The sequence below is a fragment of the Ambystoma mexicanum genome, chromosome 1q (genome assembly GCF_040938575.1).
Source record: "Ambystoma mexicanum isolate Mex_15411 chromosome 1q, UKY_AmexF1_1, whole genome shotgun sequence".
NCBI lineage: Eukaryota > Metazoa > Chordata > Amphibia > Caudata > Ambystomatidae > Ambystoma > Ambystoma mexicanum.
The window spans coordinates 639,899,985-639,924,670 of NC_090922.1; the positions used below are offsets into that span (position 1 = coordinate 639,899,985).

Consider the following 24,686-nt stretch of genomic DNA (forward strand, 5'->3'; position numbering starts at 1 on the left):
GACCCACAGGATCAGAGAAAGCAGAGGGCAAAGACTCAGAGGGCCCTGCCCAACACTGCCAATTTCCTCCAAATGGATGAGCGCAAGGCTTCCTGGTTGTCTACAATTCCTGGTAGGTGTGGCCCTGCACCACTGTCCCCCATCCTGTCCAACTCGCATCTGTAGTAACAATGATTGGTGATGATGGGGTTAGGGAAAACCCCCTCAGAAGACTGGATGTGTGCAACCACCATTGCAGGTAATGGACAACAGACAATGGGACATGAACCCAGGCATCAAAGTCGATTGAATCCCCGCCCAAAATAGAAGGAGATGCTGCAGGTGAAGATGGGCCCATGGCACAAGGAATACACAAGCAGCCATGTGTCCCAGGACCTGTAGGAAAACCCTTGCATAGGCTTGTGTGGAGGCCAGCACTAGGCAGAGGACCAACTGAAGCCGGAGAGCTCTGTCTTCATGAAGAAGCACCCTCTCCATTGAGGTCCAGAAACAGGCTCCTATAAACTGGGTGAAGCCCAGGTCCCAGAGAAGAGTGCAGGTCATGTTCACATGTTTCACCAGTAGCTCCCAGGATGGTGCCACAGTGAGCCAATCATCCAGATATGGGAACACTTGGATCTTCTGTAGGTGAGCAGCCACCACCAGTCCCAATGGTGAAAATCCTTTGAGCAGATTTCAGCATGAAGGGAAGGACCCTGAACTGAAAATGCTCTCCTTCCACCAGAAACCTCAAGAACTGCTGATTCGTATCCCAGACCGGAATGTGAAAATACACAGCCTCAAGGTCCAGGGAGGCCAGAAAGTCCATGCCCTAAGCCAGAAGAAATATCCTCTGAAGGCATTCCATCTAGAAGTGCCTTGTGAACACGTCGATTAAGTTTCTTCAAATCGATGATAAGACTCTATTTCACCTAGGGTTTGGGAACCGAGATGACAACTGAGTAAACTCCATTCCCACGTTCCAGTCTGTGCACCCTTTTGATGGCTCTCTTGGCTCAAAGCTCCGGAATGGCAAGGCGCATGCCAATCCTATTGTCCTGACCCATGGGGAGTGGCATGTTTGGAAACCTGACCCAACCACAGTGGCAGCAAGGAAAATTGCAACCTGTAAGACCAGCGCATCAGATTGTTCACCCAGGCGTCCCCAGTATCTCCGGATTCAGAATTTCTACCAGCGATCTCCAGCCGGCCTCCTGTCAGGATTTCTGTTGTGTTCAGGAGAAGGCGGGCAACCAGTAGAGGGGCCGGGTTGCTTTGCCCAGAGGAGCTGGGCCTTGCAGGTCGCTTAGAAGAGAAAGAGAGCCATGGCTTATACTCCGTTTTCTTACATAGAGTGCCAGCATGTTTATCCACCTTAAAGACCTTGTCCTCAACAGCGACTCTGAACAACATCCGGCCTTTAAAAGGGATCTTCATCACATTATTCTTCTGATGTGAATCAAACTTCCAATCTTTGATATGCAGGTGCCTCGGCCCACCAACGATGGGCCCCATGCCATTGCCAAAGCCTTGATGCCGCCATATGTCAAGTCTTTTTCTTTTCTTTATAATGTTTTTTTTTACATTTAAAAAAAACAAAAAAAAAACAAGCAGTACTGAGTCCACCCAGACCACCACACCACCCCGACCCCCATCACACATTCCATAGTCATTAAAGCCCATAAGGAGAGTCAGGTTAGTTTACATTTTTGGACTCCGCAGGAGGAATAACAATCTGACCCCTCAAAGGCACCATTACTAAACGGCAGTAAGTAACCACATACGGGCCCCAGATATCCCTGGGCGTCGACGTCGGGTGAACATAAGTTCCATAGTCCTTTTCAGTTTCATGAAAGTATAACATGTCCGATTTCCACTGTTCAACGGAGGGAGAGCGGCCCCTACCCCACACCATGGCCACTCTCCTTTTGGCCAGTAGCAGCAGCAGACCCAATAATGTCCATATATATCGAGGCATATTTAGTGTAAGACCCAACAACGCCACAATCGGAGTGCGCTGCACCCGCCCGCCCGCAATGACATCGAGAAGGTCGAATACTTGCTCCCAGAAAGCCTGAATGAGCGCGCAGTCCCAGGCCAAGTGCTGGAAGTTTGCTGATGCTGCACCGCACCTTCGGCACGATTCTGAGGCCTCTGGAAAGAATCTATGAATGTCCTTCGGGGTCAGCTAAAATTGAAACAAAAACTTAAACCTGGGTCAACTTAAATTTGCTGTTGATAGCCACCTTACAGATCTGTAGGCAACAATATCTCCAGGTATTCTCCAGCACAGGAGATCCCAATGCACCTTCGCATTTAGCCCGGGAGTGCTCACCCAATCCTACCCCCTTATCGATTATAGTGGCATACAACCTGGAAACAATCCTGGGCTTAGATTCTGAACCAATGAGCCCATGCAAGGTCGGTGCCACTTTTGGATCCCGGGGAAAGTCTGCAAATGTATCCTTCAGTCTGACCCGTAGTATAAAGCACACAAATATATCCAATGCCATCCCCTCCCCCTTGGCCTTGAAGTCAACCAGCGTAAGAAACTGCCAGTTAGGGAAAATATTCCCCCCTCCCAACATGCAAGGCCCAATCTGTCCATGCAATGGACAAAAACCGTCTCACCGTAAGTGAAATGCCCGGGACATGTTTAATCGGGAGGAGTGGGGAATAGAGCAACCCTTTGCGAGCCACGCCTTCAATTCTCCTCCAGGCATTACAGGAGAGCTCAACCAGATTCCGTGGTCCAAGGATTAATTACAGAGAGGGAAGAATAACTGCTCTCAGGAGCGAGGGGGCGATCATCGCTCTCTCCGTTTGTACATGAGTTCTGTCAGGGGCTCGGTCATACCTGTATGATAGAAAGGATGCTTGTGCTACAGTCCGGTGGGCTTCAAAATCAGGTAGGGCGACACCTCCCCTCTCTAAAAGGGCCAGCAGCTTGTCCCAACGCACCCGCACCAGCTGCCCCTGCCAGATGAAGTTTAATATCGTGGATTTCAGAGTTTTAAAAGGTTTTGCTGGGACAGAAATTGGCACATTAAGGAATACATAGAGACATTTGGGAAGTATCACCATCTTAATCATGTATCTGCGCCCATATAGACACGGCGGCAGGTTCATCCACCTCTGTAACAGTGTCTCTGTGTGCACCAGTGCTTCACCAAAGTTACTTTGGAAGAACACTTCAGGTGATCTTGCCACCGTCACCCCCAAATACCAAGTGGTTTCTGCATGCCATTGGAAGTTGAATTCTTCCTGGAACTTCCCCGTACCGCAGGTCAAGCGGAACAGCACAGATTTCAAAGTGTTGACCCGCAGCCCAGAATAGCAGCCAAAAGCCAATATGTCCCTTATGACCAGTTTCAGGCTTATCTCGAGATCAGTGATAAAAAAAATGAAATCATCAGCATACAGTGAGATGATCAATTCATGCCTATATAGATGTACTCCTCTATCGATATGCTTAGAGTGAATCAATTCAGCCAAGAGTTTGACCGCAATTGCAAATAGCAAGGGGGATAACGAACATCCCTGCCATGTACCCCTCTCCATCACAATCGGGTCAGAAAGCCTATCATTTACCCGTATGTGGGCCACAGGACGTTTATACAAAAAATAAACCATTCTCATAAAATCCTCCTCCAAGCGCCTTAAAACCATAAAAAGGAATGACCATTCAATAGAGTCAAATGCCTTTTCGGCACCTAGAAGGGCCCCGACCACATGCTGGTCAAAGACAGACATGAGGCCGAATTTTCTGCGAAACCCGTACAACATGGACCTCCCCAGAATAAAACCAGCCTGATTGGGCAATACGCATTTTGACAGGAGTTGAGAGCCTATTAGCCAATACCATGGCCAGAATTGTATTGTCCACAATTACCAAGGAGATCGGGTGGTAGGATGAGCAATTATCAGCATTCTCATCTGGTTTTAGAAGTAGCGTGACCACCGCCTCCGTCAGTGACCCGGGCAGCACCCCATCCTGTATGGCCTGTTGACACATTCGCAGCAGATGGGGAGTTAGGTGATCAGCGTATGACTTAGAAAGCCCATCAGGACCAGCAGCCTTCCCAGCGGGAAGTGCCCCGATAGCCGCTGACACCTCCTGCTCCATAAGTTGCTTGCCCAGCCACTCTCTTTCTCCCTGCGTCACCCAATAAAGATCCCACCTGCTCCAGATACCCTTCAATCTCCTCTCACTGTGCAATGAGTGTTGGGGAGTACAGGGATTTATAGAAGTCCACCAAAGCACCTATTATTCCTCATAAGTTTGATGGAGTGTCCCCACCTGATTCACTACTGCGACTATATGCGATTTGGTGGATTTGGTTTTGATAAACCGGGCCAATAAGGTGCCCGTCCTTTGACCTTCCCTGTACGTATGCACTGCCGCGCTCCTATGTAGAAACTTTACTTCACAATCCGCTGCTTCCTGAAACAGACCCAATTCCTCACGGAATCTAGCCTGCATACCTGCATCTCTGACTAACCCCTGCCCCAGTTTCAACTCCCGCAACCTGGCCTCATGGGTATCTAATTCTGCCCTGATGGCCTTGAGAACGCCCGCCTCTTTAGCAATGCAGGCCCCCTAATTACACACTTGAAGGCTTCCCATAAGGTGGCCTGTGACGTCTCTCTCTCGTTCTTAAACTGCCAGCTCCTACCCTCCATACCACTTGTCGGGGATTAAGAGGTCCACCACAAGCGGAGCATGGTCCGACAAGGTGTGTGCCAGAATCTTATATTCCTAGACCTAGCGTGAACTGCCTTCAGACATCAAAATGAAATCCAGTCTGGACACGGTCCTGTGCACTAATGACCTAAATGTGTACCCCCATTCCAGTCAGTGCCGCACCCTCCATATATCAACCAGACTTCGAGAAGAGCGACAGCCACATGATGTTGCTGCATATAAAGCAGGACCTTTCTCGCTTTTGAGGGGTTGTATAGGCCACGGATGTTCCACGTCATACATGTAACCCCTTTAACCACCATTACCCCAGTAGTGTGTTAGTAACACCAGCTTCAAAGTACTCGAAACCGCTGATATGCCACCCCAGAAATCAAATAGGTCTACACCACAGTGTCCCCCTCCTCTTCGTAAGTCCCCCTTCCTCTTGAGCCAATTCAAACCAATTAAGGGCCTAGTGCAGTGTGTCGTCTGTAGTCCCCAATATGCGAACCCATCACCATACTTCTCAAACAGCGAGGCACCCAACAGTTGGGTCAACACCCCATCCAGCGTGCAAACAAAAACACCACAATCCCTACCACCCCCTCCCCCACCGACAACCCCAAAATGCCAGTAATAATCACTGAGCCAAAGCATGGGGGTCTTTCGAGGCCTAGCCACCCCAACCTGCCACAGCCTCCATGTAGGGCTCCAGTGGTTGATCACCCTCAAGAACTAAAATGCAGAACAATTAGGTTGAGAAGCAACCCTGGAACAATAGTGTCAATCCGGGGATCTGCAGGGCCCTGTCCCATGGCCGTCCCTGCACCCTGCCGCACTCGATTCATGTAGGTTGAGATCTAGTAAGTCACTTGCCTCCTCCGCGGTCCGGAAAAACAGAGCTTTACCGTTGTGTTCGACCCTCATAATCACTGGGAACAACATGAGATTTTTAGAACCTTTATTTCTTAGTCTTTTCTTTAATTCCACTTACGTGATGCCAGTGTCTTGTTTAAAAAAATTGGGGGAGTAGCCGGTTCTGTGTCACTTGGTAATTGAGGGAGCCAAGTTCTCTTGATCGCTGCAACGCGTGATCCCTATCCCGGTAATTGAGAAGCCTGGCGATGATAGGCCTGGGCGGCGAGCTCCGCACAGGGGGGCGACCTAAAGGTATGCATTGGGCCCTTCTCTGCCACAAAGGCCGAGGAGAATCCAGACTCTCCAAGCGCTTCCCTCAGCAGTGCCTCCACCGTTTGTTCCATGGATGCCTCTGGGACCCCTATTATTCAAAAGGTTATTACAGCGTTACCTGGATTCTAGGCTGTCCTGCTTTTCTTGTAATTCCTTAAACAGCTCCCTCAGACGATACTCCCTAGATGTTACAGAAGACACATCCTCCACCGTTGATAAACGTTGTTCTGCCTCGTCTGTCTCCGTGCCTATTGAGGCAGACCTGCATATGATCAACCTTGCAGGTGAGCGTATCCATTTTGTTATCAAAGAGGACGATATCACTTTGCATCTGGGTAAGGATACATTTAATGCCCCTAAGAGTGTCCGGTGTGGGCTCCTGCATGCAGTCAGTTGCCTCCTCTGCTCCCCTGGTTGCCACCTTCGACTGTGATGGGGTTCCATAAGGCAGTTTGGATTGTGTTTTATCATGCTTCCCCATCTCGTCCCAGCGGCACATGGCCACGAATCACACCAGGGTAGTATCGAGACATCGAGTACCGGGCAGGCTCCCCCTCTACATCTGAGACACCCCACAAGGAAATCCCCGGCACTGCCGGAATTCCAGCAAGCTCTGGACCAGGGCCCTCTCACACTTCGGTGTTGGACTTCCTTTTCCAATAATAAACTGGTGGTAACGCCACTCAGTGTTTGAACTCAGGATCTACTATTCAGTGGCTGATCACACCGACACGCCAGTGCACAGCCCTTCAGGATCCTCATTACCCACAGTGCCCGTGGAACTATGGGTCACCCATAGCACAACCACGTACTGCACCTGTATGCAAGCTCTAATCTGTCATGGGGATCACAATACAATTGTGGGAATAGCTGTGAGGAACCAATGCTCTGCTAACATTCCTGGATCCCCAGCTTTTAGCTCACCTCAAAGTGCCGGCCTGTGGGGGATGCGGATCGATGAACAAAGTGTCCCTGAATAAATGATTGTTGTTGGGTCAGTGCCTAGTTATGCCCCGATGGGAGGAGGCGGGGCACCGGAGAAGAAGATAAAAATAAAGGAAGGGTTCCTGCAGGAGCTGGTTGCTACCTCACAAGTAAGTACTGTACAAGGAAGAAGGATGGGGAGGTAATGCACAAGCCCAATCTCCCATAAAAAACACAAGATGGCTGCCCCCTTTTCCATGTCCTTGGACGGTCGCGGGACGGAGGAGCGCCAGACCAGAGCACAAAGCTATGGTCCAGCCGGTAAGTGGGTAGGGAGGGAGTGGGTGGGAAAAGGGATCGAGATGTCTTTGGGGGCGGAAGGCAGCTTGGGGACGTGGGGAGGCAACAAGAGGAGGCTCCCTGTTGCCTCCCCACAATCAATATGGTGCTACCCGGGGAAGGGGCTCGAGTGGCTGGAAAATGCAGGCAGTAGACTGTGTGTTCACGCCTGCCTTTCCAGCCACCTGATTGACTGAGCGTCCTTCCCCGGGTGTGAATGACTCAAATAACAATTGTGGGTCTTACCAGTGCAGTGGCGTCGCCAGGAATCAAATTTAGGAGAGGCACAGAGGGGGCCAAAGACAAAAGTAGGGGGAGAACATGGTCACTGCTCATCTTAGGTAGGGGGGGCACAAGCGAGGGCACAGGGCTTCACAGGAGGGGCCCCGGCCCCCCCCAGTCCTCTAGCAACGCCACTGCACGGAGGCTAAAGCAGAATCTATATAGAAAACGTAAACAAACAAAAGAATGGCACTATGTATATACCTGATTAAAATCCAAAACCTTTAGGATTGTCTCAAATCAGACGCACGTTTCTTCACATGTTTACCAGCGTGGAATGGAAACGTAAGGATGGAGAGTGTTACGAAGAGGAACTAGAATCCACTTTAGAGGAGAGGAGAATACAATGCGTGTTTGCACCAGCATGACATGGGAAAAGCTATTTACAAACAAAACGGTTCGAAGCAAAAGAAGCAGTTGGGCAAACTTACAGGAACCAGTTTCCAAAACCATTTGGAGGGAGACTTCAGAGGGAGCAGCAAGAAAAAGGAACAGCAAAAGAAGCAAAAAAGAAAAAGTGTGAATCAGATTATGTCATTTCAACTCTTTAGGCGTTTTTTTCACAGGTAAACACAAAGCAAGCATTCACGGCAGGGCACACGACACAATACAAGCACGTTACATGAGGGACAACGACTGGGTGAGGTGACGAAAAAACACAATTCTTCAGCATACATTAAACACATACTGCAGGTAATCTTGCTTTTCAAAATCCATACAAATACCTGACACCTTATCAAAATGTAATTTAGCACATGTATTCGATTGCATTGAATGATTCAGTGCATCATTCTGTACCCACTTTGCAACACTTGCTATCAGTCGGCCAATACACCAAATAAGATATATATATCACAATATAGGACACAGCACTAAAGGATCATGGCTGATAACAAGTCAAAGACAGAGTTGCAGCCAATGGACGGGCTCTTCCACAGGATAGGAAATTAGGAGGCACATGGACCCTAGATCATTTTGGTGCTGCCGTCTGGTACTTTTGGTTAAGCACCTTACGAGAGAAACTTGCAAACGCGCTGTACACTATCTGATTAAATACTGAAGTCTGTGTTGCCATTCTCATTATTTGTCCTTAAAACTTAATGTTTTAGCGGTTGGACTTGTTCTATCTTTTAAATGTACGCTGACTGGGAATCAATGATAGTTTTGCTGTGCAACCCCCGCCACCTGTGCGCCATACCAGCACATTTGGAACGAGACATGTTTTGCACATGACAGGGCTAGCTGGTTATTCCCCTATTTTGGTACTATAGAGGAACTGCAGATCGAAACCTGCTTTCTAGCATGACTCACACACTATGATGGCTTGCATGTAATAAAACCCTTGAAAATAATGTCATCAAACATGCAGAGAAAATGCAACCACATCCACGTGGGATTCCTTAAAGAGACACTGCCAATATACATTAGCACAACATTTACTGGCATTTATATTAGTGTATGGGGGGGTGAAAGTTATGATGCAGACCACCAAGGTTCAGGGATGTGTGTTCTTTCAGAGCATTTACCACTGTGTAAAGCTGATTCCCAGTCAGATTTACCTGCTAAAGCCACACTTAGTTTTCTCCAAACATTTTCTTGACTCTGGTACATGTAGTCGCACACTTTTTTCAATGCAGGTGACTAGGAACCAACTCTCCTCCTAACTGTTGCTTTAGCAAGTAAATCTGACTGGGAATCAGAGTGCGCGCCTCAACTCCATTTCTTCTTACGCTGTGTAAAGCTGTTAAAAGGCTTGTCTCAAGACTTCTAGCAGGACCAGGAAGTGGCACAGTGCTGGCTTTGGCACAGTTGCCACGTGTGTAGTTCATGCTGTTTTGAGGTCTACACTGTTGGGCCCCGAGGGCCATAGATGTAACACTGGCACTACAAGAATCCCCTTGTTGTAAATGTTCTAACTCCCCTCATGATCTGCGCACTGGAAAATATATTCTAAAACTGTTTGGTCCAGACCAAAGCTGTGCAATAGCTCATATTTTCGACTGAACCCAGAAAAATATACGTAAGCAAGTAGGATTATCCATGCGCGAAAGGCTGTCCAGAATGGCCCGAGTTTGACTTCTCGAGCCGCTGGTTGAGAATTCTACTTGGTGCATGAGCTGCTCCCGTTGGCAGGGAAAAAAAATAAGCCAGGCCCACTTGGTTAAGACTTGTTTTTATAATTTATTAAATAACTTTCTGGTTAACATCAAACCTTCAGCTACATAAATGAATACATACAACTCAATTTCGTTTAACTCCATTTGTCAAAGCAATTCATCACATTTCATGTTGACAATTTAAAAAACATTGATAGAATAAATATAATGTGTTCTCTTATATGTCAATCAATTAAAATTATGCACACACTCCATTTTCGATATTTCTTGCCAAAAGTGAACTGCTACTATGAGACTCATTTGATGCCCATTCCTGCAGTGCACCCAAAATTCTCCTCTTAATAAAATGTTGATTATGTACAAATGTTCCAAATATGTTCTCTCTCTCAACATTACATCACCTTAATAGGCCGGTTGCTCATATAGAGCAGCAAATAGGCCATTAACTCTCAGTAGATTACTTAGAAAAAACACTGACAAACCCTATGCAGCATAACGTTTGCTGTACCTGGGCAATGCCCAAATGCAGAGGAGACAGAACATTTTGCAGCAAGCAATATCTTAAATTCTCTCCATTGGGGGATCCGGTGTCAAAAGTGTTATAAAGTGACTTCCAGGCTTCTTGGGATTACTTCTATGTTTATTACAAGTACTTAAGTCACAGTTACATGAAGATATATCCATAAATGGACATGACATTACACTGGCTCCCATCACCCAGGCTGGGGAGCTCTAACTCCTGGGTGTGGAATCCTTGGGTAAACATTCAGACATTCACAAGGCAACACTCCACATGACATCACCAGCTTTCACATGCAGAGACAAGCACATCACAACACATCTCCTTCCTTTACTGATTCACACTGCACCGACACAGATACATCAAAGAGACACAACATATCTCCCTTCCTCTCAAACATCAACACACACGGACAAACACACCACAGCATATTCCCCTCCTTTCCACATCCATCACCAGCATGGGGAATATCAATTTTGAGGGACACTCTCCCTACTTCTGTAGGCCACTAACGCTACACACCCACCAAGGCCTTGAAGGGAAGCTCAAGAAGGGAGCTAGGCCTTTAAAATGCAGAAATCTGTGTGAAGAAGTCAAGCCTGTTAAAGTAAAACCAGAAGTGTGGTCTGTTAAGTGAAGATAAAAGGAAGCTTAAAATGACACCTGGGCCCTTAAACTGAAGAAGGAATCCCATTAGTTTTAGAAACCTGTAGATTAAACAAAGCTTGCAGTGAAGAGGACTCCCATGAGAGAGGGAGGTGCTAAGGAGCTGTGGGCAAGATAAGACAGCTGAGGCCATGACCAGCAGGGACTCTTTGTGGTAGGAAGGTGTTCCTGGGGTATGGCGGGCTGGGCGAAGATGTCGCCTGCCAGAGACTGCATTGCAAGTGTGAAGTACTGAGGGGTGAAGAAGAAAGCTGCGCAGTGATGTTTCCATTCACCAAAGTATCATTCTCCAGTCAAGCAGTGCAGGGATGTGATGCTGTTTACCCTCATATGAAACCAAAAGTATGATTTGGGGAAAGATATGAAGCCCTGTAAGCATCCTCCCATGTAGGAGTGTAAGTCTGCTTTGAGTTCAATAAGTGGGACTTGGAGAAGGATGTGAGACTGCGGACAGTGAGCTGAGGGGTTCCCCAATGAGCCACTACGATGTTAGGGAAGATTTTGAAGTGACAGTCTGGAGTGAGCAGCGAGTACTGGCTCTGCATGTCCCAGGCGCAATATGAAATAAAGGTTAGACCCAGGCAGCGCTATTCTGGTAGCTATGCTCAGGGAAATGGATGCAGGGAAAACTGCCTGTGTACCACTTTGTTTTCAAGGATCAAAAGCGGATCGTGTTTTGGAAGCAGTGAACCGTTTTAAAATATTGAAGTTGAAGGGTGACATGCGCTGGGCCGAGGTACGTGGTATGAGTGACGGTTGGCCTATGAAGATCAGCATTGCCCCGCGGCAGAAGTGTGACTGGTAACATCACAGCTGGTCTAAGGAAGTCGGCGATGCCATAGAACGCCAGATTCAAGCATTATGTTCGTATTAGAATGCACTCACCATGCCAGATTCCAGCCGGTAGCCGAAGCCGCTAACCGAGGCAGGATGAAGAATAAAATAAACGATTTTATGAGGAAAGAACCCTGCGACGTGCATTGCCGTGCACAGGAAGAGGAGAACGGAAGGCATTGGGCCCTTCCGTAAGATGAGTGAAGAAGCCTAAGTGCGTTGTGGGGTGAGAGGAGAGAACCCCTTACGAATCATCTTCACAGTGTGCCTAAGGTTTTATGGGTATTATCCGGCTGAGAGATGAAGAGTGCTGCTGAGCACGTAAGTGAGTCGGAAAATCAGACAGGACATTACACTGGCTCCCATCACCCAGGCTGGGGAGCTCTAACTCCTGGGTGTGGAATCCTTGGGTAAACATTCCGACATTCACAAGGCAACACTCCATATGACATCACCAGCTTTCACATGCAGAGACAAGCACATCACAACACATCTCCTTCCTTTACTGATAAACATTACAAACACACTCAGGGACGATATAACACAAAGGCACTGAAAAAAAAATCACGTTGTCCTTATCACTGTTTCACTGCTGTACCTCGAAGCCATTCATTTGCACAGTTGACAAAATCAATCACAAATCCAAAAGAAAGTTTACAAAAATAAATTCATACCTGTTTAAACTAAATGAATAGAGGAAAAAGGAAATCAAAAATATTAGGTCTCGTGCAGGTTTTTGTTTCTGATGTATCTTTAAATGGCACAGATTTTTGTAATCCCTATAAAAATGTTGCGAGAGCTGTAAAACCGGATGAGTCATGACAAGAGCACATGGGGGACTACCAGTGGAATCTCGACTTCACAACATTGAACACTTTACACAAAATGCCATCCTGGCTCCATTGGAGTCAGCAGGGAACATGTCTGTTTATGTTCAAATACTTTACTGCAGTGTTGTGTTCCCAAAGGCAGAGCCACATCCGATGCTGTTGGTGTTCTGCACTCCATGTACGTGTTTTTGAGCATCAGAACTGTCCTTCTAAAATGACTCTGAAGTAAGTTTCTTGCAAATGATGTTTAAACCTAAATCAAACCGTGAACCCCCCGCAGCCTCACATATAAAACACCATTGTCCACATGCTGGGATACCCCAAGTCCCAGGGGCCCCAGGGTATGCAGATACGCAGTAGTGCCCTTGTAATTAGGAGGCTGACACAGTACGTCTGCATTCAACTCCTTTATTCGTGTAACTGCGGACATCCCGTCTACGCAAGTCACTTCCCCTAAACAGCCCCTTTCATAACCCTGCCTCTAACATAACGAGGCTGATGCACAATGTGACACCTCCCCCCTTCTTAAATAAACAGTTATAACACAACCCATTTCTTCAATTTGTCTTACTGTTTTTATCCTGGCCCTGACTGGCCACCCCTCCCTCAGCACGATGGGGTGACTTCTTGGTGCGATAGGCTCTACCCACTCTTCTTCGGATGCCACACCATCTCCATGGCAAGACTCCTACGGGTCCCACAGATTCTGAGAGTTTGCAGTCACGCCCCACTCTTCCTTCTCCTTCATGCACTCTGAAGTGAGATACGTTTCACATGATTGTCTTGTTCTCTTTGTCCTCTGCCCTGATCATGGTGCCCTTCATCTGCGTGACTGTAAGGACACCCGGGGGAAACGTGGGGTCTTCCTTTCTGCGTTGTGACTGTCGTACCACACTCCGTCACTCACGGTAACCAAGTCTTCTTGCGCCAGAGTCCACTACCACTTTAATTTTCCTCTTCTCCTTCGTGTCCTTTTTGTGAATTCCCTGGTCGGGTACTTTTGGCACATCATGTCCTGGCCCTTACGGGATGCAGGCCCTGATTCACCTGCCAAACATGAGGTCCACCAGGCACATGCCTGTGGCGCTGTGAGGCATATGGTGGTAGTCCCTCAACAGTTAGCAAAAGGCTTGCTCGAAAGGTTTGCCTGTCAGATGGGTTACCTGCAACTCCCTTTTAATGTTCCCCATAAATAGTTCGACCATGCTGTTGGCCTGGGGCCAGTGAGGCGTGATCCTCCAGTGCCTGAACTCCATGTATTGTGCATAGTTGGCAAAATCCACACCCTTAAAACGTTGGCCCTTGTCTGACTTGATGGTATTAGGGGATGCCATATGCCGAGAGGATGCGGTCCAGTGCCGGTATAACTGACATGGCTGTCGTGGATGGCATACATTGCACTTCACGGAACCTCAAATACTCATCCTGCAGCCTTTCATTATGATGAGGCCCTCCATGACCATGAGTTTGTCCTGCAATAGGGCCAGGATTTTGAGATCTTACTGGGAGGCGTGGTCAAGGTGTTTCGTCATGTCTCCAGCATGTTTCATATGTCCCGTAGTCATGCAGAGTGCGATGATGGCCCACGCCGGTTCTGCAGCAGACACCTGTTGGAGTGACTGCCATGCTATTCAAAATGGCTTCATCTGATGAATGACATAATGCAGATAGGCATCCACGATTGAGTGCTCTGGCTGAGTGGAACCCATGGGCTGGCGTGACAGATAGTCCACCAGATTTCTGTCTTTCCCTGGTCTGTGGCAGATGATGAATTTATAATCTTGAAGGCAGAGCTCCCACCTCGCTATGCGAGGAGGAATTCTGGCTTTTGGGTTGCCATAGATAGTGAGGAGGGCCTGGTGATCTGTGACAATCGTGAATGCCTTCCCATACAGGAAACGATGGAAGTACTCACAGGCCCAGACCGCTGCCAGACTCTCCTCCGCCTGCGAGTATTCCTGTTCGGTGGCCAACAGGCTGCGACTCGCATATGACACAACCTGTCTTATGTGCAGGGTACTTTTGTCAAACTGTGCTAAGATCATGCCCCAGGCCCACTGGACTGGCGTCCACCATCACTTCTGTCTCCTTAGACGAGCTGAAATAAGCTATGTCTGTGGCAGATGCAAGGCTTGTCCGTATTGTCTCAAAACTGTCCTGGTACTCAGGAGTACACGTAAATTCCTGCTTTTCCCTTGTGAGATCCCTTAGCGGGATGCTCACCTTGGCATAGTGCTCCAGGTTCTGTGAGCAGTAACTGGCTAATCCAAGGAATGACCTAAAGTTGGTCACATTAGTTGGACGAGGGGCTTCATTTAGTTCTGGAACTTTATCTGGATCTGGGCACATGCCCTGTTCTGAGAATATATGGCCAAAGAATTTCAGTGCTCGCTTTCGAAATTCAAACTTGCCTTTGTTCAGTGTGACTCTAGCTGCCTCTAGGACAAGACAGACCCAATGCAGTGGGTCGTTGTGTTCACTTCTTGATTTGCCAAAGACTAGAATGTCATTTCTATAATTGATGCAGTTAGGTATATGTTTGATGACCTGATGTATTTCCTCCAGGAATATCTCTGCAACGGATGATATCCTGAAGTTCAGCCTCTTGTGCCGATATAACCCTATGTGAGTCACGAAAGTGGTGATGTAGCGTGACTCCGGGGTGAGCTCCAGCTGGTGGTAGCCTTTGTTGAGATCCAGTTTGGAGAATACGCTCGCCCCGTTGAGGAGATGGATCATATCCATGATCCTGTGCGTTTGATGTCGTTCTCGTTGTATGGCTTTGTCGTTATCTACTGATGGCGCCTTCAGTTTCCGCGGATGGGGAAGCTGGTTGTATGCTTCTTCGCTCATCATGTTTACTGTCGCCACGGTTTCAATCAGGAATTCGGTCGGTGTGGTGTTGACCGGCAAATCGAGTGTGGGGCTGTGTTCTTTTTTGCAACCTCGATGCCCAGTGCCCACGCATAACCCCTCTTTTGTTGATCGTCTGTAGCAGAGGAATCGTCACTCCCCGACTGGGATCTCACTTCAACGTATCGCACATTCCGTTGTGACTTGTAGGACCCTCTCCTGTCTGGGGACTTGTATGGCCTCTGTACCTGCCATTTGTCACTCTCACCTTCCACCTGACGGTATTTCCTGTATTCATGGCTCAGCTTCCGGAAATCTGAGCAGTATTTGGGATGTCTTCTCCCGCCTTTCAGAGATGCACCCTGTGGCGCCACAAGAGGGGCATTACAACACACAGCTCGAAAGCGGTTGCCCCCCGCAGGCTGCACACCTTTGACCTCATGCTGGGCACATGCCTTTCATGGGGAAATTTGTATCCGCACCAGAAACACATTTTTTGTTACCCTTAGTACTCTCTTGTGGTGTCGCTGTCATTTTCTTGGCGGATTCTTGGTCTTTGAAGACTGGGGACTGTTTTACCCTGCCCATGTTGACCACCTGATGTGAAATGGCCGACTCGGTCCGTACCACGGCCAGAATCTCGTCTAGGGACCGTTGCTTCTGCAATAGTTTCTTCCTGAATTCAGGAAATTCGCATCCCATTATGACTTGGGAGCGAAGTGCCTCTTCATTTAAGTAGCGATGAACTGCACAGTGTTTTATGCAAATGTAAAGACGTATGACAAAATTGTCCAGTGTTTCACCTCTCTCCTGCATGGTGGTATGGATATGTGTCTCTCGTAATCCACATTGGTGTGTGGGGAAAAGTATGTTGCTAATGCTTCTTGCATCTCCCTGAATGTGGCCTTTTCTTCATCCACCAATTCATAGAGAATGTCTCGTACGGGCACTCCTACTGCCAGTGTTATTATGTTTTTCTTTTCTCTCATATTCTAGAAGGCCCATGGTGCCAAAATATACTCTGAAGTCCTTTGCCCAGCGAATCCATCGCAGTCCCAGATTGCTTGTGTTGGTGAGATCAAAAACAGTAAGTAGCTTCTAGGGTCCTTGTGGCATTTGGAATAGATCTGATGGACGTGCAGGCAGCGTCGCTTGAACATCCTCCTCTGACAAGCTGCTGTTAGTAGGTTTGTATTACCAAAGTAAGTTGTGTCTCTTATGGTTGGGATCTCTTCTGCTGACCCTGTGCTTCTGGCAGATGAGTATTGCTTTGCTCCCCACCCCATCTGGGGAAATCAGTATGTGGGGCACAAATGTACCTGGATGCGAGGCTTGCAACCTCAGCGACCTTCGCTGTGATCAGGCTCTCGTCTGTCTTGCTGGTGTGCTGGACAGAAGCTTGTTGTCAGGGGCACACCCCTGTCTCTCAATCTGTGGGCTCCCCGCCCCACTGATCGCAACAGCTCCTGCTGCGCAGTATTAGGTACTGAGGATGAAGTACACTTGGTACGCGGGCTCACCACGTCGCGCCTGTCACGCAAGCACCTGCCGAGCATCGCAGTCTCTGGAGGTTGGGGCTATGGGCAGTCCATCTCTGGGTGGTGTGGGCTCTGTGTCGTAGCCAGAATCAATATGCTGGGAGACCAACAGCCCAAGGGCCCCCAGGGTATGCAGATACACAGTACTGCCCTTGTAATGAGGAGGCTGACACAGTACGTCTGCATTCAATTCCTTTATTCGTGTAACTGTGGACATCCCGTCCACGCACGTCACTTCCCCTAAACAGCCCCCTCCCTAAACCTGCCTCTGACATAACGAGGCTGATAAATAATGTAACAACTGTTACCCCTTCACCCTGTGCAGGCCATTAGCACTAATATTGCAACCTGAAAGACAACAATGATCCCATCACCTTCATGTTCTTTTGAAAAATTAAGCAGCATTCAAGGAGGCACCCATCTGAGACATGAGAGTAAATAATGTGTAATATCACGCAGCTATTACGTACATTATTTGCAAAACAACGCCTCGTCTTAAAAGGGGAGGATGTTATGACGGCAACTTTTTGCACAATGAAAGTAAGTCGGTTCACAGAATCCTTACCTGCTGGAAGGCAGTTTTGTTGAAATTTGGGGAGCTTTCCTGACTTCACTCTCTTCTCTGATGATGTGTAACAGAGACAAGGGTAAGGCCCAGGAAACCCTCCAGGGGAAGAAAACTAGTAGGATGGTATCAGGAAACTTATACCAGGCGTTAGAAGTGTTTAAAGGGTGAATTTGAAGAATCTGTGTGAATTTTCCATTGCAGAAAAGTCAGCGACGGAAAGGTTTGCATGAGAAATGTACGAACCACAAAAGCTTTGTCCATTTCCCATGCGAACATACATTAAAAACCCCTATAAACTCACACCCCCACCCACAACAAACACCCACCGACACCCCCAACACACACCCCCAACATAACCCCACCCTACTTACTTTTGAAGACGTGCTGAGTCCCTGCGGCACCAGTTCCCTTTCACTTCCGTGATCAGGAACCGGCGCTGCAGGGTCCTTTTCGTTTTTCTTCTTTTTTTTTTCAGGCAGCTGCAGGGATTTCCCCCGCAACCCCCACTCACTATACTGTAAAGTATAATGAGTAGGGTGTTGCGGGGGACACCGCCACAGCCCCCATTTTTTTCTCAGGTGTGCTGCGGGGCTGTCTCATGCAACACCCTGCTCACTATACTGTATAGCATAGTGAGCGGGGTATTGCGGGGGACACCCCCGCAGCCCCTGGCTTTTTTATTTTCATTTGGCGGGGGGGCTGGAGGGTGTCCCCTACAACCCCCACTCACTCTAGTGAGCAGGGGACACCCCCCAGTCCCAAGTCCGACCCCACTGAAACACCCAAACACATACCACGAAAAGTTTGAACTTTTGGTAGTTAGAACTTTTCGTGGTGTGTGTTTATGTCTGTTGGTGGGGTCGGACTTTTATAGTCGGTAATTTCGTACAATACCGAATTTGAAGAGCAGCGAAGATTATACTTGGAATGGATTGCCAGGTATCAGTACTTTGTAATGTGTGACATCTGCACACAAATAAGACAGTAAGAGAATCCAGGATAGAAAATTAGTGAGGACGAAGAAAGGGAGGACTGAAGTGCCGCAAATAGAAGGTAAGTTTCAATAAATGGAAAAACAATAAAGGCAACAGAAACAATACAGATTTCAGCTGGAAGGTAGCAGGGAGCAGAACTTGAAGGCAGACGATTGTAGAAACGTTCCGATTCCAATTATGAGGAACGTGTTGCGTAGGTGACTGATGCGGTAGAATGAAAGAAACACGGATAAGGCTGATGTTCGGATCCGGCAAAAGGAAGTGAGGAACGTGTTGCGCCTCAGTCCAACGAAATGCTGGGAGATCCAAACGGGAAGGAAGAAAGGAGAGAAAGGTCACAAGGAAGGCAGGATGGGCGAAAGGGAAGTAAGAAAATATAGGAACTCTGACAGCAAATGTCTCTGAAGCGAAGCGATGTCAATTTTGAAGTAACGCGCCGAGTGGAGAAGTCAGCGTGTATCTAAAGCAGAGAGAGACTGGTGGGATAGAACGGTGGCCATGATGAAAAACACTAGACAGTGCAGAGGTGTTAAGTAATCAGAACTAATTTGTCGCCATATTGGAAAGGGTTAAACAGGGAGCTATACTCTGTCTCCATTTTCTCCATGGGGAATAACATTGCAAGACAGAAGAGCACACTCAAAGCATCAAGCACAACTAAGGTGTCCGCAGAGAGGTGTGTACACAAGGAATCGGGAAGAGTCTGTGGGCGTTACAGTTGCACAAAACATTGTGTAGGCTCACAAAGGATGCAAGCACAAGCCATCTAAAAGAGAAGATGGGAATAATGGAGGGAAGAGGGGTGAGAGGAAGAAGGGACACCAATTAATGAAGAATGTCATTCATTAATTATTTTGGTTAATTGTTAATGATCAATAGGCTATAAGAGTCAGCATTTTATTTTAAGCTGGATACGGTCACATTAAAGCAATCTTTTCCGCTATACGCGAGTCTGGGTTTTTGTGCAGTTTAGCCCAAATAACAGATTCAGACGAAAGGACACCTCCTGCGCCCAAAGAATGAAGGTGTGCAACACTCGGTTACGGAGAGGCAAAGGAAGAAAATGAGTACATGCCAGAAGAATTATAAATATCACAGCAGCTTAAATAGGAGGATTTAACACACAAACTAGATAGTGTATTCATAGAGAAAAGAAGGATAAAGATCCCCTTATCCTAGAGCCAACGAATGGCCATGTGAAAGCTTTGAAAGCATGTTCTACCTAAGGTGACAGGAATGCATTAGCAAAATGCCACTCGAGCGGCTGAAAACTAGCAGGATCAAAAGAAAACCTTCTGCTATGACTGATATCATTAATGACGTTGGCATGTCCACAGCTTTCCGAGGTAGAATTATAATGGTGAGACTTCCCATTTAAAAAGCATTTAATTTATCTATAGAGCCTGTGACCACACATATCTGACAAACTCCCCAGTTGGGCACCTTCTTAAAAGACTGAAGACAAACACTATTTGTGAAACCAGAAGAATTTCTCATTGACTCAACCAAGTTCTCTTCCAGCAGAATGCCAAAACACTAATCTAAACGGGAGCAACGTAGACAGCACGGGAAACTGATGCTAGCATGTGTGTCCAGAATTTCAAATGTTTTCAGCTTAGCAGCCTTAAGCCTAATTACTTTAATGTTGAGCTTCCGTTGGTAGACCCATGGCACGCCTTACTAAATTAAAATATGAAGGCAGAATACACTTTCAGGGATCACAATAAGGATTTTATGAGCAGGAGCTAAAAGCATCTCTTGGGTGTGGGACATCACCTATTAAGGAGTAGCTAGCTACCTCTGGGGAAGTAGGGACCATCACATAACGTGCCACAAATCTCACTGTCCCATCAGAGGCACACTATACATGTGTGTGTGCATCATATATAACCCATTATGCCTTAAATGTCTTCTACAAGTATCATGTTGCTTCATACACATTCCCAAACACAGTTAATGTCAGCAAGGTATGTTTGTATGTCACCAGTTGGCTGCCGGGGTGCCAACAGTAGCACCTGTTAGCAGTTGGTGTCAAGCTGACAAGCTCTTCTAGGCCACAAGCAGGAGCAGCCATTTTGAACTCTATACTTACGAATCGTTTCCCCCCTCATGGGTGTGGTATGATTCAGCCACGTACACTGCATCAATTCATGGATGCAAATCTTCAGCACCTCAGAGGAATCTTTCTGTTTAATAGGCACCTGCGCTCGATTAGTTCATGCCAGCAATGTACAAACACCATCTTTGGAGGAAAGGATAGCCACATAGCCTCAAAGCAATTTCTGAAAACATGAGAACTTTAAAGGAGTTTCTGAATTTTGAGTGGGCACGATAGAAAAGCAGTGAATATTTTGTGCGCATCTCCCGTTTGCTTGAGGCAATACATGCAAAATTCACTCAAACGTCTAGAGGGGACTCGGCTTGATACGTGATACAGAGGCTGTTTGTGGCTGTCCTGGCACGCATGCATGATCCACACCTACTGATCTCCTCAGCAGAACTAGAAGGTACTTCGTAGCTGTTACGATCTCCAGCATTTCTTTTTCTCGACTGTTCTTCAGTTTTGACAATAATTATTAGCTTTATCTCTCCATTATGCCTGTTATACCCCTTCAAACTACCTACATAGTCAATATCTACTAAGACATGCTTGTATGTCTCGTACATCTCAAGTCATTCAAACATGGTTAATATTTACAAAAGGTGATCTGGACGCATGTTTGTCCTCAAAGCCCCTCACAAACTTTGATCCTGCCATCAGGTTCACTAATTATATTTTGTCTGGCATGCAGTCTAGTGTGTATATTTGTACCCATTATCACACATTAAATCATAATCAGGAATCTCAAAGGACGCTACAAACTACATCTATTTAGAGGAAGCCCGAGACATTACATTGTCATGCCAATTGGCATGCCCAAAGGCTCTTTTTGATGTTGATATTTAATGTGAACTACCTGAACCCACTGGGATCTTGTTTGCTTAAGATTAGTCTTTGAAATCTAATTCTTTCAATAAAGACAACCTTAAAATCTAATTTAAATCAAAAAAGCTAGTCATGTCCTATCCTGGGCTCACATCATTGCACGTTACATTTCTACACATGCTCAGTGTGGCTTTGATTTTTATCTAAGAACACAAATTAGATATATTAGCAATAAGCTAATGAGCGGAACATGGCAGAGAGTATATTTTGGCCCCTCAATAGCTTTATCCCTCCCTGATGATTCTACAATGAATGCAAACTGATCAGGAGGAAGAGGAGGCGGCATGGCTATTATTTTTAAGCTAGAGTAAAAGCATACACAATTCTTTTAGTGTCCATCCCTTCTTGTGAGCTAATATATGCCAAGATTCACATCGATAACTCTGTGAACATTCAAATTTTAGTTATATATCGATCTCACTGATAGAACACCAAGCTTTCTGACAACATCTTAAATACAGCCCTACCACCAATGAAAATGGACACCCATTTTAAAATCCTTGGTCATTTTAAGTTGAACTTCAACAGCCCCTCAATGGCAAAGCTAAACATCTGGGCACATCTCTTCAAATGTTAGGTTTCCATTTGACTTTTAGGAAAATAATGCACAATAGAGATTGCACATTAGCTAGGCTCATTTCATGGAACCGCAATTAATTTAACTATAACATCATGACTCTGGACTGGTCCGATTATGCAGTTATTATCTTTAATGTACAACACTATCAGGCATTAACAACTAAAATAAGTGGAAATGCTTCAGTTCTGAATAGATATAAACAGAAGTTAAAACCGTCATATTTGAAGATTTAATTTTAGACCACATTAGAGGAGCCAGTTTTCGGTGTATAATGTCACCCAAACCTATAACTCTGAAATATCCAAGATGAGTGATAAAGTAGCACTCCTGATCTCAAAACACGCTCAAATGCGATCTGAGAACTACAGATGGTAAGAAGAGTGGAGTGCGAATGATGCAAGGCTCCAAACTACGAACATTGCTGAGCCTTAAAATTGCCTCAAACATCCAACAAAGAGGCCATTCTTGAGGCGAAGACATCTTTCTTTTCTACCTAAATGTCCTTAGCAGAACATTCAATGAAAGAACAGTTCAAAATCCTGCGACCTCTTGACAAACCTTGTACTACATAATTTTCTATTCAAGCATTGGAAGTCTGTTGCTATGAAACTATTTACATTTCCTAAAAATACCATCTAAAATTAGATGATGTAAAATCAGGAATAATGCTGAATTATGCCAATGGCACAGCTTACTTTTCCACTTCAAGGAAATCATGAAACAAATGTGCTATCCATTCAACAAACCTTTGGACTAAATAAAAAATGGATGTGACAAAATTGGCTGGCTCTAAACCAAGCCAAAACAGAGCTGTTAATTGTTTCTTCTTATACCAGAAACAAAATGGGTTGCTCTAATACAAGTGCTCTATTAAAATATAACACTATCTGGCTTTCCTATCACAATTTTTACAAAGATAAAAATACTCTGAGTCTTCTTTGACTGAACAATATCTGGTTCTTCTCAGGCCAGTGCTAATTCTAGTTCTGCCAACAATTACTTATCTGTCAATTGTGCCCCTTACCATATCAATTCAACTGTGTAGCTATTTGACGTGCCATTATAGGTGCTAAGCTGGACTATTGTAAATCATAGTTTTTGGAGCTAATCAATCAATTCTTTCTCACTCATACTGAATTCAGAATCTGCAGCCTGAATTGTTATGGAGAGTTTCAAACGGGAGACCATTTCCCCAGTTCTTCAGAGTCTTCAATGGCTCTCAATGAAGACCCAAGTCTGTTTCAAGCCTTTGACTGCGGTTCATAAGGCCACCTACCTGAAGTCACTCTTCCATTGGGGCATAGCTAACAGACCATTACGTTGCTCTCTTCGCAAGACCATCAGGATTGGGTGCTTTAAATTATCAACAGCTTTGGGACACTCCTTTATGATACAGGCTGCTAGACATTTGAACAGACTCATTGAGAAGTCTGAGCTATCTCATTGCACCCATGAGGACCTTATATTTTCCCTTTGATATCACAGGCTGCCTGGCAATACCAAGAAAATGATTCAGATTCATACAAATAGTGCAAAATATTGCAAACGTGTACATCATGTAATATAGAGGCAACCTGTCTGCTCTCGCATCAATCTTTCTAATATATATATACTTATTTGTATTTATTTATTAAATTTATGTAACGCCCACACCCGAGGGTATCACAGCGTTTGTAGCAGACATACAAATAAACCATGAAAACAAAGAGAAACGTTAATATGGAACATTCTACATTCAAAAAAGGATGTACATCTGCAAGCTTATGCTTATATAATGCTGTGTGTGAAGGCACTGCCCTTTATGTGTTTCTATTCAATGCAATACGGGTTAACCTATATTTAATAAGTCTATATAAATGAAACAAGGTATTTGCACAAATTCCAATCCCAACTTTTTAAGTGATTGTGGTGTCCATCAAACTTTTATCTGGCTTTCTAAGGTTGTTTTTCCTCCAGCTTACTGATAAAGAAATACAAAAATCTGATAGCTCAATAAAAACCTTCAGTGGAGTGTTTAAGGGATAATAATCAAAAACCAATGACATGCTTTTGGGGGTTCTGGACCAATACTTTATAATGCCTAGCTAACTTCCTTTTATGAGGTAGGCACACAACAATCTGGACAGATGGTGGTTCAGAATATCAATCTATTTACAAGGAGTTTAAGAGGGATTAACTACAGGATAGGGACTTTGGAAGTCAGAAATGCAAACAGATCTGTGATACAGGGCTAAAAGAATGCATCAGGTAATGCACTACTTCAGGGGTTTATTTATTCTTTATGTAAATTGTAGAGTTGTATTATTTATTTTATACTTATTTATACCACATATTTTAGAATCACAACACAATACAGAATTACAATAAGTCTTCTCCCCCATTGGTCTATTTTCAACTGTACAGAAAATGCCATCCTTCCACTCATGTGGAGGAAGCTTCCCTTTCCTTAAGGGCCAACAAGTAGCTTCTGAAACAAGTCCAGATGCCCCAAGGTCTTCTTCTTGTCAGGGTGAGATCTAACATAGAAGTTTGCACTTCAGAACACCATGCTACATCCCTCATATATGCTTGATCTGTAGGTGCCCTTGGGCTCATACAGTTTTTTAGGACATGTCTTTTTGCTAATAACAAAAGTAGGGCCAAAACCATTCTAGACCAAAGGGGCAAGTGTAGAGTTGTATATAGTCTATAATACATTACAATTCATTATAATGTAACCAATGCACAATATGTGTGGGATTAGGCAACGTTTCTAACAGTTTTTACTTAGTCCTAGGTTCTGGGAGCCATTTATTATGAG

The 24,686-nt window shown here is 45.8% G+C and overlaps 1 protein-coding gene across 4 annotated transcripts in view; it reads right to left on the reverse strand.

The window, feature by feature from the left end:
- The window catches only part of CAMSAP2 (calmodulin regulated spectrin associated protein family member 2), an 820,267-nt gene that overhangs the window by 323,795 nt on the left and 471,786 nt on the right, over window positions 1-24,686 (reverse strand). For 2 of the 4 annotated variants that reach the window (XM_069641226.1, XM_069641225.1), the window contains exon 5: window positions 7,831-7,863. The exons of the other annotated variants lie outside the window; for them this stretch is intronic. In XM_069641226.1, the coding sequence (XP_069497327.1) occupies window positions 7,831-7,863 (33 nt within the window). The remainder of the gene's footprint in view (window positions 1-7,830; window positions 7,864-24,686) is intronic. 4 annotated transcript variants of the gene reach the window in all.